The sequence below is a fragment of the Astatotilapia calliptera genome, chromosome 15 (genome assembly GCF_964374335.1).
Source record: "Astatotilapia calliptera chromosome 15, fAstCal68.1, whole genome shotgun sequence".
NCBI lineage: Eukaryota > Metazoa > Chordata > Actinopteri > Cichliformes > Cichlidae > Astatotilapia > Astatotilapia calliptera.
This window is the reverse complement of record NC_137436.1, coordinates 7,429,163-7,448,712: the sequence shown is the minus strand read 5'-3', so window position 1 is coordinate 7,448,712 and position 19,550 is coordinate 7,429,163. Positions and strand designations below refer to the sequence as shown.

Genomic DNA, 19,550 nt, shown 5'->3' with positions numbered 1-19,550 from the left:
AGTTGACTTCGGCTGAACAAGGGTTTATTTTCTGGTATCTTCATAAGTGATTGAATTAATGAATCACTCAGTCAGAAGACTAGTAACCAGGCCCAAATAAACATGAACTTCCAAAGTGGATCAGTGTAAACTTGTTCTTTTGACTGCTCCCTTTAGGGTTGCCACAGCACAGATCTGCCTTCATCTCACCCTATTTCTCCTCTATCAAATCATCCCTCGACATGTCTTCCTTGGTTACATCCATGAATCTTCTCTGTGGGCTTCCTCTTTTGCTCGAGGCCTGGAAGCTCAATATTTAACACCCTTTGTACAGTATATCCACCAGCCCTCCTCTGCACATGTCCAAACCTTCTTGCCTCTTTAACTTTGTCTCCATACTATTCAACCTGAACTGTCTGATGTACCCATTTCAAATCTTGTCCTTTATGGTCAGTCCCAATGAAAATCTTAACATTAGATCAGACCAAATTAAAGAATGAAAATCAATTATATTAACCATGAGAATGTATTAACATGAGTGTATTATCAGACTAAATTAAACATGGCAGTACACTTATTTGGTACTTAAGCACTGTCTTGGACAAATGGTTTTGGCAAGCAGACCAGTTGATGTTGGATCCTGAAGTCAATCCCACAAGGCGGAATAATCAAGAAGTTTAATGCAAAAATGTTTTATTAACGCAGTATAATTGCAATGTGATTACCTTACATCATTTAAAAAAGAAACTCCAGTGCAAGATACATAAAAAAGAAAGGAAAAAGGAAAGTCATGTATTATTTATCTACTGAAAACTTGTAATTTACATACGTTTTGGCTAGGCAAACACCCGACCCTTTTTGAAAGAGTGCATACCGATAAAGATGTTGTATGCCTCAGAACTCTTCCATTCGTTTATTCAACATTAATATGAACTAGCTGATACCAGAAGCTTCTTCATGATCTTGTAGATGAGCAGCTTTGACCACTCTTACATGCTCAGTTCCTTCAGTACCTTTCTTGGTACCTTTTCTGTTATGTACTGCTTATTTCAAACCTCCACACAAAAATACAGTGGGATTCGCTTCTAGGTTCTGACTAACCCTACATTTATTCTTTGTGTGCTCTTTTCTTGTTTAGGATCATTATCCTGTAAAAAAAAAAAGTCCACATCTGCTTCAACCTAAGCTTTCAGACACATGGCCTCACATTACCTTCATGCGCCCTTTGATGCGAATTCATATTTGGATTGTTCATTATAAGCTGTGTGCTCCCAGAGGCAGTGAAATAAACCTAAGCCAGAACATTCTCGCCACAAATTGTATGAGGTTACATTGCCCCCCAAAATTGTCTTTGGTCTGGAAAAAAAAACAATCAAACCATGTTTACCGTTAGTGTAAGCAATGAACTCTATTTGTGCAGAAAAATTTATTCTAAAAGCCCTTGCCTTTGCATCTGTGTTCACCGACAAAATGTAGTTTTACTCTAAAATCCTCTTAGCCAAATTCAACCTTCCATGCAGCTTGATTTTATTCACTCTCTCCCTGATTGCAGAAAGATGCATTTTGACCCTTACAGTTACCTGTAGATGCTGATATAAAATTTCTGGCTTTTTAGAGACTCTTTCGAACATGAAACAGCAAACACTTTGGTGTAATTCGATGGAGCGGCCAATCCTGGACAAACTGATAGTTCTTTACATGTATAATACTACTTATTGTGGGATTATTTATTTCAGATAATTTGGAGATCTTGTTTAAATCACCTACCAGACATAAAAGCATACATAATAATTTTTCTAAAGGCTACAGAAATCTCTTTAGGTCTATGTACGATGACCACACAAAATACATAAACACCTCACCTTGTCACAGGTCATAGTCTGTAGGGATGCGTTTAATTTTCATACCGTTTTTCAAGATTTAAACAATGTCCTTTTTATATGTGAGCTTATAAAATTTATTCACAGGGACTGTATCAAAGAGGATGAAGTGTTTGCTTTTTCAAATAATGAAATGAAAAATGTTGAAAAAAATCAGACATAGATTTTTGTTTTTCTTGTGTCTGTAGCACTCTGTGAATCAAGTGCAGCAATCTTTAGCTCAGGAGCTCTCTGAGACATTCTTAAATTTGTTTACAACTTTACAAAACATGTTTCTTGAAACATTTGTCTATAAAAGTCCTGATAATTGTGCATTAGCGTTTTTGTTGTGTCAGTCTACCGTCATATTCTTCACATGGGCTATGAAGCGCACAAAAAACAAGATCCTGTGAAATTCATGGCTGACAAAACTGACATTTTGCTCAGGCCTGTTATTGGGCTTATGCCATTTGAAGAGATTTAAAAAAAAGTCAGTGAAGGTCTCCAACTTGGTGTGGAAGGGTAGTAGTTACTGCACCATCTTTGGTATTGGGTTTGTCTTTGCCTTTCATGAAAAAGGTCAGCAGCTCGCCTTTCCCTTTGACATATATGGGCCCTCTTCGGATAAAACGAAAGCCGTACTCCTTCAGGATGTCATAGCAGTCCTCTACAACCTGAGGTCCAAGTAGAACATAGCATTTAGAAGAGATGGACACAATAAAAAGGATGCTTAAATTTGCTGCATCTTTGGTTTTGGGAACGTTTGGTTGTGCTACCTGAATGTTTCCCATCACTCCAGTTGACTCCATTCTGCTCGCCACGTTGACCGTGTTGCCCCAGATGTCATAGTGAGGTTTACGAGCTCCGATCACTCCGGCCAGAACTGCTCCTTTATTTAGACCTTAAGGGATCAAAAAGGAGACATGAACACATGTGCACATTTGCAGTTGGACACTCAGACTCACTCTCAGGTGCAAACACTGACCGATTCGTAGCATAAAGTTGTTGAAGGACTGCTTGTTGAGGTTGTTGAGGGTGACTTTCATGGCCAAGGCAAAGTCTGCCAGGTCAGCGAGGTGCTGCCAGCGCTCAATCAGCAACTGGTCCTCTGGCTGTAGACAACCAGTAAATAGCTCTTATAATTATTAGAATAATCACTTTAGATAAAAGGCTTCAACAGATTGGTATAGACATATAATGCTGATAGATTATCACACCTTGCGGTTGCCATATCCATTTGTGTTGCTTTCCGGTGTGAGGCCTGATGCGGCCATGTAGGTGCTTCCAATCGTCTTGATCTTAGTAATGCACCTGAACTCGTCCCTGTCTAATAACTGGTGGGGAAAGTGGACACTGATTAGTTTTACTTCCTGGTGTTAAGTTCATGCTTTGAGGTCACGTTTAGTTTAGTGTACGTTTAGTGTGCAACATTGCCAGAACTCACGCTGTCAAAGTCGGAGATTATCTCATTGAGAATCCTCAGACACTCAATGCCCCCGTTATTGATGCTCTCCTCAGTGTAGAAATCAGAAAAATTGGGGATGGATGCAAACATTACCCCTATTTCATCATACCCCTGGCTGTACAGCTCCTATACAAAACAAATGACTTGTTGGGTCATAAAAAACAGTTTTTAAGCTTATTGCTACTAATATGTAATTATAAGATGGGCCACAAGATGGCACAGTACAGCATCACCTGCGGTACCTTCATTACTTTAAGCTGCTTTTGAACAACTGTTTCTGCTGCTCACACAGAAGGTGTAAGCTCAAATGGTTTTAAATCGCAAAATGCTGTTTAATATGGCTTCTCCTCCATTCTCACTCATGTTGTTTTCTCTCCCTGACTCCTATGGTAACAAACTCAACATATATACCTCGTCTCTTTTTTTAGTGCCCAGAAAGTGTTTTGCCACATGCTCTGGCAGCATGTTGGTGACCAACGCTTCATTCCAGCGTCTCATTTCAAAGACTCTCTCTTTCTGATCGCGCACGCCAATCTTCCACAGAAATAGTTTCCTTGACTGTTGCTCCAGCTGCACACAGACACGCAACACAGACAGAATTAATGACATATTTTGAGAGAAACCTATTATGGAAAAATTAGAATTTTGTTGAATAACATTTTCTTGTTCTAACCCTCCGGGTGTTACATAGATGTGACACTCACGTGGCGTGCAAAGAAGTAAAAGCCAATCATCATAACAATAATCATCACTGTCATGAGGTACTTGGATGGCACTATCAATGTTCTGAAAATACAAAAGTGGGATACCATTAGAGACAATACTGTCATTAACAGTGCTGAAAAAAAGTAATTGGCCCCTTAACCCTTAACTGGTTGTGCCACCCTTGGCAACAAGACCTGCAATCAAGCATTTGCAATAACTGGCAAAGAATCTTTCACATCACTGTAGTGAAATTTTGGTCCAGTCTTCTTTGCACACTTGTTTTAATTCAGCTACACTGGAGGGTTTTCAAGCATGAACGGCCTGTGTAAGGTCACGCCAAAGCATCTTAAGACGATTTATGTCTGGACTTTGTCTAGGCCACTCCAAAACCTTCATCTTGCTTTCTTTGAGCCATTCAAAGGTGGATCTGCTGGTGTTTCAGATCATTGTTCTGCTGCATAACCCAAGTGTGCTTGAGCTTCATGGCAGGAATTCATGGTCAGACTTCAGGATTTTCTGGTAAAGAGCAGAATTCATGGTTCCATCAGTTACAGCAAGTTGTCCAGGTCCTGAAGCAGCAAAGCATCCCTGGACCATCATGCTACCACCACCATGTTTGGTGGTATGATGTTCTTTTTACGAAAAGTGTTAGTTTATACCAGATGGAACAGGACTCAAACGTTCCAAAAAATGTAACTTTTGTCTCGTCAGTCCACAGAATATTTTCCCAAACTTCTTGGGGATCATCAAGATGTTTTTTGTAAACTATGAGATGTTCTTTATCTTCTTTTTGGGTTATTATTACTCAAGTTAGCATTGTCTAATAACTATTAAAATTTGTTTGATCATATGAACTATGTAAGTATGACAAATCTGGAACAACCTAAAAAAAACAATAAGGAGTCAACTACTTTTTCACAGCACTGTAAACACAGCAGCAAATCCAACCTAAAGCAAAACACCCAGAATAACCTAAAAGAGACATCTATCGATGATTAGTCATTTCTCACCTGTAGGAGGCAAACTGCATGTAATCATACAGATCATATAGGTCCCGCCAGCTGTAGATATTAACGGCTCCAGTTGCTGTGACAACCAGCACCATGAGGCCTAGTTTAATCAGGTGGCTCACTTGCACCAACATGGTTGTTGCAATGAGTGACATCACAGCCATGAAGCTGTAGTGCTTCGGATTATCTGCACAGCCTCCATCACCGAGCGACTCCAACATCGGACCAGACGTGCTGTTGAAGATCCGAAGGGATGGAGGTGCACAACTTAACTGCAACACAACGAAAAGAAAAAAATCCACTCACTCCAACTGGCAGAAAAATTGACAACTTCACGTTTTGAGCTAAAACTTGTGCCTATGTCGAGAATAACCCGAATACGACAACAGTAGTAGTAGTACTTCATTTTCTTCAAAGGGCGACTGTCACTTCTACATGACAGCCTAGCAGAGAAATGAACGCTCTCTTTAGCATCCGCTATTCTCTTCAGCTCACAAAGGCAGCAGCGTGTGTAGCAAGTTGCTCCTATGGGGCTGTGACAAATGAGCCAGCAGGCAGCAAGACGGACAACTAATAGACCCCACTGGGATCATACTGTCAGACGCATAAAAGGCAGCGATAGTCTGATGAGGACAAAGTAGGAACACACTTATGGAAAGTCGAATGCACACACACTCAGATTGGGAGCTATGATGTTGTACATTAATCCCAACTGGAATTTCCTGGAAACTGATTGTATGTGTTTTCCCGTTATGACATTAAGTTATATAACGAAATGACAAAAAAGTTCATCCATATTGCCACGATTACGGACATGCACACATGCAGTTTTACCAAGTTTCTTGAAGTCGTACCATGTCAGCGATCACAGCCATGGTTAGAACAAATATGCTTGCCATGGCCCACGTGTTTCTCGCCCATCGTGTGCGATCAATCCACATTGAGAAAGACACCAACCTCTTGGAGAACATCTGTGATAAGAAAATGTTAAAAAGGTGGCCATCTTTTATATAGTGTAGTGTAAACTGTAGAACTTTCATTCTGTCCTGTGTGACAATAAAATCAGTACTGCTTTGAGAAAAATTCCTTATCAATTGTAAAAACCAATCAAAATGCTAAATATCACTTAGCTAAAGCCCTGCGAGAATAAATTTTTTACAGGACTGAATTCAGTGCTCTGAAAAGCTAAGTACACCCTTAATGCTTCCATAGGACTTAAGACCTTAAGAAGCAGCAAAGTGCTGCAAATCAAATGCACATGATTAGCAAGTGTGAGCACCTCTATAAAAGCAGAGGTTTCGTCAGCTTGCTGATTTGGAGCATTCAGGTGTGTGTTAACACAATGGCACAATCTTTCCAGTAGTGGACGTCCCAGCAAATTCACCCCAAGGTTAGACTCTGCAATTCTCAGAAAACTGCAAAAAACATCAACAAAAAACCAGGAGCTACAGTACATCTCAGACTCTACAGATCTCAGTTAGCATGTTAAAGTTCATGAGAGACCATTTAGAAATAGACTGAACAAGTAGATCTTATTTGGAAGGGTTGCCAGCAAAAAGCCTCTTCTCTAATTGCAACTTAAAAATAACACAAAACTTCTGGAACAACATCCTTTGGACTTTTGGACATCAATATGGAGATGTACAGCTGTATTGCACAAGACTATATTTGGCAAAAACCAAGCACAATATATCAGCATAAACACCCCAACTGTCAACCACAGTGGTGGAGGAGTGATGGGCTTGTTTTGCAACCACGGGACCTGAACACCTTGCAGTCACTGAGTTGACCACAAACTCCACTGTATAGCAAAGTTTCTAGAGTCCAACTGGGTTGTTCAACAGGATGATCCAGGCACAGCAGCAACAGAAAAGCTGAAAAAGAAAAGAATCAAGGTGCTGCAATGACCTTGTCAAAATCCAGACTTCAACCTGACTGAAATGCTGTGGCGGGACTTTAAGAGAGCTGTGCATGAACAGTGCCCAAGAACCTCAATGAACTGAAGTAACATTGTATAGTAGAGTGGGCCAAAGTTCCCACCCAATGATGTGAGAGACTGATAACATCAGACTGTTACTTCAAGGTATTGTTGCTAAGGTTGCTCTAAAACCTATTGAATCATGGGGTGTACTTAGTTTTTCACATCACCATAGTTTTTAGGCTCTACATTATTGTTAGAGAGCTTTGAACATACTAATCAAAGGCATTTAGCAATTAATTGGTTACCATTGTCGACAATTTACAAAAAAATTACGTTTCCTTTTTAAAAAAAAAATTCTCACCCTGGGGAAGATGGCTGCCAGGGAGCATACTGTGAGTATTAGCAGCAATACCTGTCCTACTGCGAGAGTCACATAGTTCACAAACAACCTAGAAGGAGAACACACATCATCAGACAACGTCCTACAATTTCTAATAAATTATCATGTGCTATCACTACAACAATACATTGGCCAAGGAGTCAGTCCCAGCTGTTACAGGGTGAGAGTCGGGGTATACCCAGAACAAGTGTATAGCAGGGCTAACACAGGGAGACAGACAACCACACATGCTCATACTCATTTAGTATCACCAATTCACCTAACATGGAAGTGTTTGGACTGCTGGAGGAAACCGGCACAGTTACACGGAGAACATGCAAACTCCACATACAAAGGTCTGCTGGGAGGTGATGGTGCTGCACCGCTGTGCCACCCATGCTATAAAGTGACACATACATGATACATAAACTCACAGTGGGTCTATGAAGACCTCCATTGCTGTGATGAAAAGGAGTACGATCATGCAGCAGGAGAAGGCCGCTCCGCTCCTCCTCTCCTTCTCTGAGGAGTAGTGGTCCTCCAACTTTCCATCCACAAAACGGAGAGAAACGGGGTTGATCTCATGATCCTTCATTCTGTCAAAAATGCAGTGAGATTTAGCAGGTAGAAAAGAACATTTTGAAGGACATGGATACTAAAAAGGGGGGATGGGACACCGATTGAGGAGATGCATGTGGGTTACTTCACTGAGTTTGTTTCTTTTCAATTCCTGGAACACCGAATCCGATTTCTATGATTTAGTCTTTAAAATTAATCCTTTTATTGCACTTTTTCAAATTAAATTTATTTAAAGTTTCTTTTTTCTTACATTTTTTGAGTCTCTCTCTCCAGCAGCTCCTGCTGGAGTCGTCTGTTGATGGTTTGTTCCTCGGCTCTGTTAGTCATCTAAGGTTGCCAGTAATGCAAAGAGAAACGCATCAGATACAGACAACATTACCAAGTGAAGCTTTCTCTTTTATAATTGAAAGAAATAATTCACATAATTTATCTTTTTATAAACATATAGATAGGCCTTACTCATGTATACACAAGTAACAACACACTTTAATCTTTGGTTACTGAAATGATGACCGGCAGCTGTAATTCACCTCCTTTTTAGACTCAGTAGGTGTGGACTGTTGTGAGACTGCATTCCCATTGGATGCTGTGGTGTTGATCAACTGTTTGGAATTTCTATTGGTCAATGTACCAGGTGTCTGAGGAGGAGAAGCAGATACAACATCTGTTAATATTACATCAATAACAAAAAATGTTCATTTAATTGATTTGATTTATTTTGTATGGGATAAAGGAACAAGACACTCACATTTCCATTGAGTCCATTGGCTTTCTGCTTAGGAACTAGAACTAAGTAAGTGTCAATGCCTTTCTCCAGCAGGTACTCACACCTCTCTCCACCATTCCCCGGCTCCAGGTCAAATTCCCCATGCAGACTGTCTTTTGTGGTCTGGGAAATATGCACTCTCCTAGATAGCATACAAAACTGTGAATTTTAGAAAAAAAAAAAAAGAACTGCTCTCAGACACACAATACGCAGACACCAAGGAAGCGCACAATTTTCCTACCCAGGAATCCCTCCAGATTCCATTTTATTGGCCACAGTGACATCTGTGGACCAAACATCAAACTGCCAGCGTTTCTGCCCGAGTACTCCTCCCAGCACGGTGCCGGTGTGGACGCCCACGCGCATGTCAACCTCTGTTTGTGTCTTTTCTCGAACGTACCTAGACCATGAGAGAAATCAGGGGGTCACTGGAAAATTAACTGTTGCTCATATTGTTAAGCAGCTTTAAAATTTTAATTGAGCCTTTCCTCTCTAGTTTTTTTCTCTCTATGTGGTGACTTCCTTTCTCCATTATTTTGTCTAAGCTTTTTTTTTTTTTTTAAATTTACAGTTTTAATTCTAATGTTTTAATAATAATGTTTTCATTGTGTTTTCCTCCCCTATTCCTAATTAGTAAAGTCACTACTTACGAGATGGCTTTTACCATAGCCAGGCCCATCTTTATAGAACACACGGCATGGTCCTCCCTGAAGTCAGGAACACCACAGATGCAATAGTAACAGTCTCCAAGAATCTTAATCCTCAGCTGATGATGTTCCTGTAATGTGAGATCAGACACGGATGTTTACCTCAATAACAGAAAGGTACTGATACTATAACTCAGACAATCCAATAATGTCATTTTATAGTCTCATAAACACTTCTCAGAACATAATTCAGAAAAAAGATGTTTGTAGAAATCAAGAAATTGTGTCATCTCATCGCTTTGTCTGGCAGAGTGGCTTGAGTTCTAATTCACAATATGCAGTGGTCGGTTAGTTTATAACTTTGAGAACCGCTAAGACTTTAAGTAAGGGGTGAGTCTGCTTCAATTGACAGGTGTGCACACACAGAGCTGTAGCTGATGACTGTCTGCTATTAACTGGACCTCTACACACTGTGTATAGCATTTTCGAGGAATTATCTGACAAATAATATTACTTCTTGTGTTGTACAAATCACCCAAAAGGTTTGCGCTTCAGTTTTGGTGAGCATATTTTTCATATTTTATAAGCCTGTTACTTAGTTAGCAGTAATTAGCATATATCTGTATCTGCTGTATAGTTTATGGATGTAGCCTGCTAACCAAACTTGTTAGCCCTCGCTGATGACTCAGCGTATACCCATTTCCAAACCAACATGGTGGCAGTCAAAACATTAATGTTGAGGTTTTAAAATGTCTAAAACCAATGGGTGGTGTCATGGTGGCTACTAGCTTTACAGAGTCTGTCTGTGCACATGTAGCAGAGTAGCATTCCAGCCAAGCAGAAACTGGGTGCTAACTACAATGGAGGCTAGAGAATAAGTTATTAATGAGGTTGTTACACCAAGTCAAGCTAGCATAGAATTTTGTTACATTTCTACCAAAAATAATTCAGAAATATCCAGTAGTAATATTTCTTAACAATAGACTCACTGACAACTTTATTAGGCACAGCCGTTCAACTGCTTGTTAATACATAAGTTCAAATGGAGCATCAGCATGGAGAAAAAGTTTGATTTAAGTGACTCTGAAGGTGGCATGGTTGTTGGTGTCAGACAGGCTGGTCTGAGTATTTCAGAAACCGCTTATCTACTGGGATTTTCCCACCATCTTTAGAGTTTACAGAGGAAAAAAAGAAAAATATCCACTGAGCAGCAGTCCTCTGGACAAAAATGCCTTGTTAGTTTTAGATGTCAGATGACAAACAACACATCTCTGGAGGCACAACAGATCTAACCTCGAAGAAAACTGGACAGCAGCAGAACACCACACCGGGTGCCACTGCTGTCAGCTAAGCAGAGGAAGCTGAGGGTACAATTAGGCTCAACAAAAAGACTGAGAAGTTGTTGCCTAATGTGATGAGTCTTGATTTCTGCTGTAACATAGGGCTGGTAGGGTCAGGATTTGGTTTAAATAACATGAACGTATGCATCCAACGTATGCATCCTTGTATTGTTAGTGTAATGGTATGGAGGACATTTTCTTGCCAATCTTTGTGCCCTCACTACTAATTTAGCATTCTTTAAACTCCACAGCCCACTAGAGTATTGTTACTGACCATGTCCATCCCTCTATAACCACAGTGCACCCATCTTCTAATGGTTGCTTCAAAGAATGTCACAAAGCTCAAACAATCTCAAACTGGCTTTTTGAACATGCCAATGAGTTCACTGTACTCAACTGGTCTCCACAGTCACGAGCACCTTTTGGATGAGGCAGAACTGAAGATTTGCAGCTGACAAATGTGGATCAAATGTGTGATGTTATCATGTCAGTATGACAAAAAGTCTCTGAGGAATGTTCCAGCACCGTGTTGAAACCACTCTGATACTCACTGCTGCCAGTTTATCAAAGCGAGCAAACAGTTCATTGAGCAGCTTTACAAGCTCCTGGGCGCTGCAGGCTGAGGACAACTGGGTGAAGCCCACAATGTCTGCAAACAGGATGCTGCAATAAAAGTGGATGATTAAAAATAATGTAACACTTTCTTGTTGCAAAAAATATTGTGAAACAGATGTTTGATCAAATTAAAAAGTCATTTTTTTTAGTGATCCAGACCTAACGTTTTCATGGCGGTACATGTACATGGTGTTGAACTGCTGCTGCTGCCGGACTTCGTTCTGATTTGCCTGGTTCTTCATGCCCTGCAGCATCTCATCAGCAATGTGTTTGGGCAGGATGGACAGTAATAGTTCCTCCTACATAGAGCAAGATTTGAAAGAAGGTGCGAGATGTGAGAAATAGGAAAAGAAAAGTCATCCCTATTTCTGTATGTGTAAAGAAAGTGTACAAATTTACATTTTATTTTCCTCTTAGCTCTCAAGAATCCCGTCAAGTGGTCAGATATGTCCTAACTGGCTGGTTGTTTTCCATCTTTGACCCAGTCTCCCACTGAAAAGGCACGGTGGGAATACTATCTCTCCTCTGTCTCTTCCTTTTGTCTTTTTGCCTCCCCATCCGTATCCACACGTCCCTCGCTTTTCACCATCTTTTCCGCCCCTTTTTCAAAGAACTCTCAAGAGTCTGCTGTCTTTGTTTTGCAAATAGTCACAGGCAGGCGTGACAGTGTCTTAAAGGGAAGAATTAAATGCTTGGTGACAATAACTGCACATTTGTATCATCTTTCAATCTGTGATGATGGTGAGCAATTGCCAGTTTTTTCGCAATTTGCGATTGCTGTTAGATACATTACCGCCGTTTCTTTAATTTAACACCTCTTCTAGCTGAGATAAGCCTTCATAACAGATTAATATTGATGCCACAGAAGGTAAAGCATGGCATAGTGGCTGTAAGGAACACAAAAGAGCAAGTTTAAAGGATTTACAGCAAAATGGTGACCTGAATGCAGCTTGAGGTTTGATTAAAATGAAGAAGTAATAAACAGGCTAACATATAATAAAAAGTGTAAAAACATAATTCCTTTTTAAAATGCTTCATTGGGAAACATGTCCTCATGTCTGTTGGCTGGCAAAGTGCTAAAGGGACCTTATTGTGTCAGGTCCCTGACGGTGGCTGCGCTGGTGAAAACAACCGCCTCTCTAACAACCTATTAGTCCTGAGCTGAGCAAAACATCCTGTAATTAATCAGTGTGTTGCATCTCACCCTTCTATTTGTGTACTTGTGCATTTGTGGATTTGTTTGGCCAAAAATAAGAAAATGTGTTCACTCACCAAAGAAAATGTGCACGTGGGCATGGGTAATATACCTGCTGAGTGCTCTGCTCCTCCAGTGTTAGTTTCACCTCCAGTGACTGACGAGCTTCCAAAAATGCTGTCCTGTACTTCCTGTCTGCCATGTAGTACGACATCACACCCACTATGATGGCACACAGGTACAGCACCACGTTGGCTAGCAACTGAAAAAGAGGAGAAAAGTGCCACAAAAGTGTTTGTGTGGACAATAATAATATGCATTATAATAAAGAGTATATTTATAAATATTATTATAATTTCATCATCATCTCAACTGCTGAAATGAATTTACCAAATATGGGTAAACAAAGCATTTATCTTAGCTTATATATAAGAGAAACCTAACGTGTGAATATGATGTGTGTATATATTGTATTTATATATGTTTATATTATTTCTACATTGAAGTGGATGCCAAATTTCATTTTTATTTGAGTAATGTACTTTTCAGTGACAATAAATTGAATCTAATCTAAAGATCAGTTTGTGGAAACTGACTTTTAATTTTTAGATGCAATTTTGTTTCCAAATTGCTCAAAACAACATTATTTGGGATGTAGTGCAATCACACATGGTGTATTCATATGCACTCTCATTATAAATTGAGACTGCGTTTAAAATAATATTATATCTGACTTGTATATATTTACCTTTGGGGCCCTAAAACCAAGTGTGGCAAAAAGACAATAAATGTGAATGGAAGGAAATTAGTTTGCATTAACAAAACACTGCACAAAATCGAAAAAACAAAGGGGTTTTATTTAACGCAGTGAATTATGAATTTATTTACTATGCATAATCCAAACCGACTTTACCTGTCACACCTCTCCACTTGGGTATTAGGCCCTGAAACAGTGTGAGGCCCCTTAAATTTTGCACTGTTTGCATAATGGTCTTACTGTGGTGCCAGTGCTCTAGCCTGGTGAAGGGCTGGTGCAGCCTAGTAAAAAGAAAAACTTACAACATGCATAAATTTGGGTCCTGGATGGGAACCACTGCCCTAGAATCAAATGTACACACATCTAATATCGCACTTTCTGCTTTTCTTTTTTGTTGTTGTTTGTTTTGCATTCACAAACGTTTTAAAGTCCTAGCTGCTTTATTCCTTGTGAGTTTACCAGACATTTACCTGTCTGACCAGCATCGCCCCCTGCGCGCCATCCTTAAACTTCTGAGCCACCGTGATCCCCAAAACCAGAGTGTGAATCCCGCACGAGAGGACAGCGAGGAGAAGCAGGGCCACCAGGTTCAGTGGCAAAGTTAGAAAGCAGGAGAAAATGAAGAAAGTCTGCCAGCCCACCGAGTCACTAGCATGTGGGAAGCGCTCGTAGTTTAGTCCCATGTAACACAAAACATGCACGGTGACCATCAGCCACAGTATGTAGGCCACTGCTCCGCGCCACACAGGTGATGCGGGGAGTTTCTGCAACCAGCACAACACGTAGAGCGCAACGTCCGCAGTCAGCCCCACAGCTGCCACCACCACCATCGCCAGTTTGTCCTCAGTGTACACAACCGCACACATGATGATGACGAAGCTGTTGAAGAGAGCGGCGAACATCACCAGCACTAGCAGGTTCTCCTGTCTCTGCCGACGGAAGTAGTTCTGATAGAGCCTTTCCAGCGACTCGGGGGTAAAGGTGAGGCGCACTGCGCGGGGCAGGCAGCGGCAGCAGCTGGACTGCACTACGGTCACTTCACGCCTCCGACCCACGTCACGGCCCGGATCACTGGAAACCTGGGCCGAGTACTCCACCGAGTACTCTGCAGACTGCTCCGTGTCCATTGTGCGGACCCGGTTCAGAGACATGCTTCTTTGTTAAAGGTTAATCCTCTTGGTTAGTGGAATACTGTTACAACACTAATGTGAAAATCCACGGAAAAGTTGTGACGTGCCCCATTACTTTTTGATTTTTTTTGCAGCTGACCGCATGATCAAAGTTTTCATGATTTTTAAAGGCTCTTCCAAACGAGACAAAAACATTTAAATCAGAAAATAACTCCATTCCATTCTTCAGTTCAGTCCCACCATGAAAAGTGGCTTACCTTTTAATTTAGAGTTAGTGCCTTCAAATACAAAAACACATTTAAGATAGAGGAGATTCTCAGAGCCTCTAGTTCCCAAGCAGGTGAAGTCTCGTTTGTCATTGTTGTAGATCTACTAAATCAATATCAATGCAAAATATAATATTTTCAGAGAGACTTCTGTAAGCTTTACTCTGGTTACTTTTATCTGCCTAAACACATCAGTTCTAAGATGCTCTTCCGTCTTCTGATCATTTTCTGTCTCTCTCCTGCCTCCCCCCTTCTCTGAGTGCTTCTGTTACTGTTGCTAAGACGAAACCAAAGAAACTGCCAGCGTGCAGTCATGTCTTGGGAAATGTGGCAGCGATGCTGTGAAGAGCTTAGAAAAAAAGAAGAAGAAAGAGGACGATTAAGGTCACTGAAATAAAAAAAAGGAAAGCTTTCTAATGTTTTTATTTAACACTGGTATCCACAACAGATACCATGCCTTATGACACTGGATTTAATGTTTTTGCCTCAAGTTTTTTACTTGCAAAAATGCAACACAAGAACATTTACAGACAGATGTAAACTTAGGCGTCAATCAGTCTCTGTGAGCATTTGTGGTTGGTGGTGATTTTCCTATCATGCCGCTTAGAGCGCTCCCCAAAGCCAACACTATGGCCGTTAGGACTCCCACAGTCCCCAGTTTCCCCAGAGCTGCAGTGCCCAGCGCTGCAGCCCCAAGTGCCCCGGCTCCAATAGGTGCTGCTGCTGCGGTGACCGTTTCCATGCCGATTTCTTTTATTAGCACAGGCCCCGTGAGGAGGCCCCTTTGCAGATTCACCTCAGTGTGGAACGGGCTCTTTGGTGCACCCAGAACAAATGCCCCTACCGCAACAAGGGTGATTGTTACAAGTTCTGATGCGGTGAACGGACTTGCTTTAAGTAACTGGCATTCTGCTGCCACAACTGCACCGATGATGACAGAACCTAAAACTGCTAAAGTTGAATTCCTTGACTGAAATGCCCATCTTGCTGCAACACTTGCGGCTCCAAGTGAGACCCCTGCAGCTGTGGCCGCCCCTAGCGTCCCTGCTGTGCTGCCTCTGGCCCCTAGAGAGGAGCTCCACTGCAGAATGGCTCTCAAAGCCACTGATGTCATTATAGCAACTCCCAAAGCGACCTTTCCAGCCACCTCTGGACCCAGTCCGACCATGGCCACAGTTCCCAGGCCAGCTCCAAGCAGCGCCGCAGACAGATAGGCCACCCAGAGGACTGACTGCAGCATCACAACAACCTCTTCTTTTGACCCGTCTACTGCTTCACCTGCCCCTAAACCCACAAAAAATCCCAGAATCCCCACAAAAACAGAGTAGAAGAATATTCTCTCCAGCAGTTTGCACCCAGTTTTAGATTTGGGTCTTTGAGGGACTGTTAGTAGCCTTCGAAGGACAAAGAGGACAACGATAGTCAGAATCATGCTAATGAGTCCAAAAAAGGCTCCCAACTGTCCATACACTACACTGAGGTATAGAGTGGTGAAGATGATCAACAGAGCTGTGGTCATGTCGTTAATGTTGGAATACGAGTAGACGAAAAGGACCAGAGCACCTTGCACCACAATGTAGATCCACGGTGGAAGGACGCCCGCTAACAATCCAGTAGTGACAGCACCTACCACAACAGAGGCTCCTGTTGTGGCCTCTGCTAACCAGGGCAGTCTCACTCCAACTTTACTCAACAGTGTCATCACCATGGCAGCGAGGAGGAAACCACTTCCAAGACATAAGAGTACCGAGGTGAACACGAGGCATGCCATCACTACTGCAACACCAGTGGAACCGGCCCGTCCAGCAGCCAGAGTTGCAACGTTAAGCAGGAGGCCATCTTCAGTCAGAGTGGGTTCAACTGCAAATAATGCAGCTTCTCCGAACACAAAACCTGCTGCTCCACTTCCAACGAGGGCTGACACCACACCAAAAACACCTGAAATAAAAAAGGAGTTAAGTCAAGTACTGTCTACTGTTTTACACTTGAAAGCAAATGTAAGCACTTCTAAGTATATGCATTCAGTTTGTATTACTCTAGTAGTCATCTGGAATAAGGTTTCCTTTCTAGAAAAGTGTTTTCATCCCACAAAATTTTACCTGACTTCATAAAACATAAACAACCACTAGAAACTAAAAAGGGATTTGTTCCTCATTACATTGCTTCTCTGTTATATTTAAGAGGGGAAAATAGAGTTGTAGTCAGAAGTTGAGATCCACTTATCATGGGCAAGCATGTCATAATCATTTTGGGTTTGTAATGATTTCTTAGACTTTCTTTTTCCAGGGTGTAATTATTGAGCAGCATACATTATTAATGACTGCAAATACAAGAATTGGGTGCACAAGTTTGAATTGAAGTTTGAATCTCGAGTCCACACAAGGCAAATATATACATACACAATCATCTTTTAATAAGTGGTGCTCAACGTCTTTACTTGAGAAGGTAAAGGCTTATCAACTTCTCGTTGGTGATCATGATTGACTATAACAAGCAATTTCTGTTTTCTAGCTTAAAAAGGATTTCAGAATTCACTGGATTGACAAGTTGAGGTCTGTTAAAGCCATTTCTAAACAACCTCAGATTTCAAGTTCATCAGCTCAAACAATGCTATTTAAGTATAGAGTAAAAAGTGTCACCACTTTGCCAAAGTGTGAAAGAAGACCCAAACTGTCACCCTCAGATGAGAGGAAATAGGTTAGGATGTTCAGAAATAACCCAGGAACCACAAAGGCTCAAGCCTGCCATGAACAGGAAACTGCATCACCAGTGTCACTATCCACAGTGAAGCCAGTTTTCCATCACCATGGGTGAGAAAACCCTGCTTCAAAAACTAAAATTGGCATCTGCCAACATGGACAAGCCAAATGCCTTCTGGAGGCAGGTTTTATGGCAAAACGAGATAAAGACTGAGATATCTGGCCATAGGGCTGTTCGATATAACGATATATATCGGTGATGATATAAAAACATCTATCGTTTGATTTTACGCTATCGTTTGTTTCGTGGTGTTGCAAAATAAACTGTTTACGACAATATTTTTTCATCGTTCTGATGGTCACTGTAGTGGCTATATTAATTTCTTAAAGTTCTCTCTTTCTCTTATATTTAATATAACCACACTACTGACGGATAAGCGCCTGTTTTTATGCGCGACGGTAACACCTTCGCGTGTCCGCTTGTATATGTTCCACATAAACCTTTCACAATAAAGCTCAAGATCCTGTTGAGACTTTTCAAAATAAACTGAATCACGTGAAAGAGCAGATTATTTACGGATGAGAAGTAAAAAAGAGCCGCCAGGTGCTAAAAAAAATAAACCAAACGTTAGAACAGGCAACCCGCAGCACGCCGTGTAATAAATACAAAGAAAACGGCGGCCGTTACAACTTATGTCTAAAAATGTATAGTTTCATGCATCTGTTAAAACACTCGACTCCGGGTAAAGGACGCGCAGCTGGAAACACTTCACGCAAGTCGAGCTGCCCGAGATTCACAGAATTTACAGAAAATGTTAAATTTTTGTGATTTATATCGTTATCAGGACGATAGAATTCTTATATCGGGATATGAGATTTTGGTCATATCACACAGCCCTATCTGGCCACAGTTACAAGACACATAATTGGAGGAGTAAAGGTGAGGCTTTCAAGAATGCTGTACCAACTGTCAAGCATGGTGGTGGTAGCATCATGATCTACTGCCAGTGGTACTGCCACGTTGCACAAATCGGGTGTTCCAACTGGACAACAATCCGCAAAACACACCAAAACTGGTTTCGGAATGGATAAAGCAGGCTAACATTAATAATCTGGAATGGTCTTCTAAAAGTGCCGACCTCAACCATGTCAAAAATGTGTGGACTATGCTTGAATTCCAGTTCTGTGTCAGTAAACCAACCACCTGAAATGAACTCTAATTTCTTCATAAAGATTCAAATATCCAGCCAGAATTGTGTCAGAAGCTTGCTACCAAAAGCATGTGGTGGAAGTGTAATATTAGTCGAGATGTATGTATATATATTTGAGTTTGTATGTACTTTTGACTGTGTGTGGATCTGAGAAAATTCAAAAGAAATGTAAACATTTTGTACTCAATTCTTGTTTTTAAAAGTTGTTAAAGATGTATGCTGTACAATCATTCCACAGTAGAAAAAAATAGTTCAAATGGAATCTTCATAAGCCCCAAATTACCATGTAACTCATACCCATGATGACAGTGATCACAAATGCAGGTTTGACTTCACTTGTTTATCTGACAGCTACAATTTCAGGAAGTTGAAACTAGGAAGTCTGTTTATTTCAGTTGGCCCATTATTTGCAAGAGGTCACCACGGGTGGATTAAATGCTATTATTTATGTGTAATGTTCCACATTTACACTGCGATACTGCAAGTTTGCTAACTTGTATGCGGAGATTGTTCTGCACATGCGCAAACCAGCTCCTGTCACTTTAAAGGGAAAATGAAAACGAGTGGACGACAGCAAGTTGAAACCAGGAAGTCTGTTTAAACGCAAAAAAGGACAAAAAAAGTTTCAACAGACCAGCTACCCACCCTGAAGTCTATATCAATAGAGACCGTTTTTTACCAAATGAGAGATATTAAACCCTCGTCTGCAATTGTTTTCATTTAGTTAGCTCTGGAGCATGCCTGCAGTTTTTACATCCGTGTGATATAACCATTGGGTCCAGTACATAAAGGTAGCTGCTGTATAGATTTTTAATATACTGTTTAAACCCCTGGTTTATTTAATTTTAAGTAGTTTTTGCAGCTTAGTATCTTACCCAGGCTTGCGTCTGCCATGTTTCCCTGTGTAGCAGCTCACAGGTTTCACCGTTTCCTGTTCGATGTCACGTTTGACACACCGTGGTCTGAGCCAATCAGAAAAACACAAAAGGTGCGCGTGTCAGTGCGTCACCCTAATAGTCCAGTGTAA

The 19,550-nt window shown here is 41.0% G+C and overlaps 1 protein-coding gene across 1 annotated transcript; it reads right to left on the bottom strand.

Annotated features, from left to right (window-relative positions):
• Positions 1-655: 655 nt before the first annotated feature.
• On the bottom strand, positions 656-19,533 carry LOC113037409 (adenylate cyclase type 3). Its single transcript, XM_026194438.2, has 21 exons — positions 19,399-19,533; positions 13,688-16,551; positions 12,573-12,722; positions 11,425-11,564; positions 11,202-11,313; positions 9,314-9,441; positions 8,905-9,063; positions 8,646-8,805; positions 8,428-8,535; positions 8,148-8,224; positions 7,753-7,914; positions 7,301-7,388; positions 5,873-5,989; positions 5,019-5,290; positions 4,008-4,089; positions 3,715-3,873; positions 3,283-3,429; positions 3,056-3,172; positions 2,824-2,950; positions 2,615-2,739; positions 656-2,512 (listed from the first exon to the last, which is right to left on the bottom strand). The coding sequence occupies exons 2-21, from the start codon at positions 14,366-14,368 to the stop codon at positions 2,330-2,332; spliced, it is 3,294 nt and encodes a 1,097-aa protein (XP_026050223.2). The 5' UTR covers positions 14,369-16,551; positions 19,399-19,533; the 3' UTR covers positions 656-2,329.
• Between the last annotated feature and the right edge of the window lie 17 nt (positions 19,534-19,550).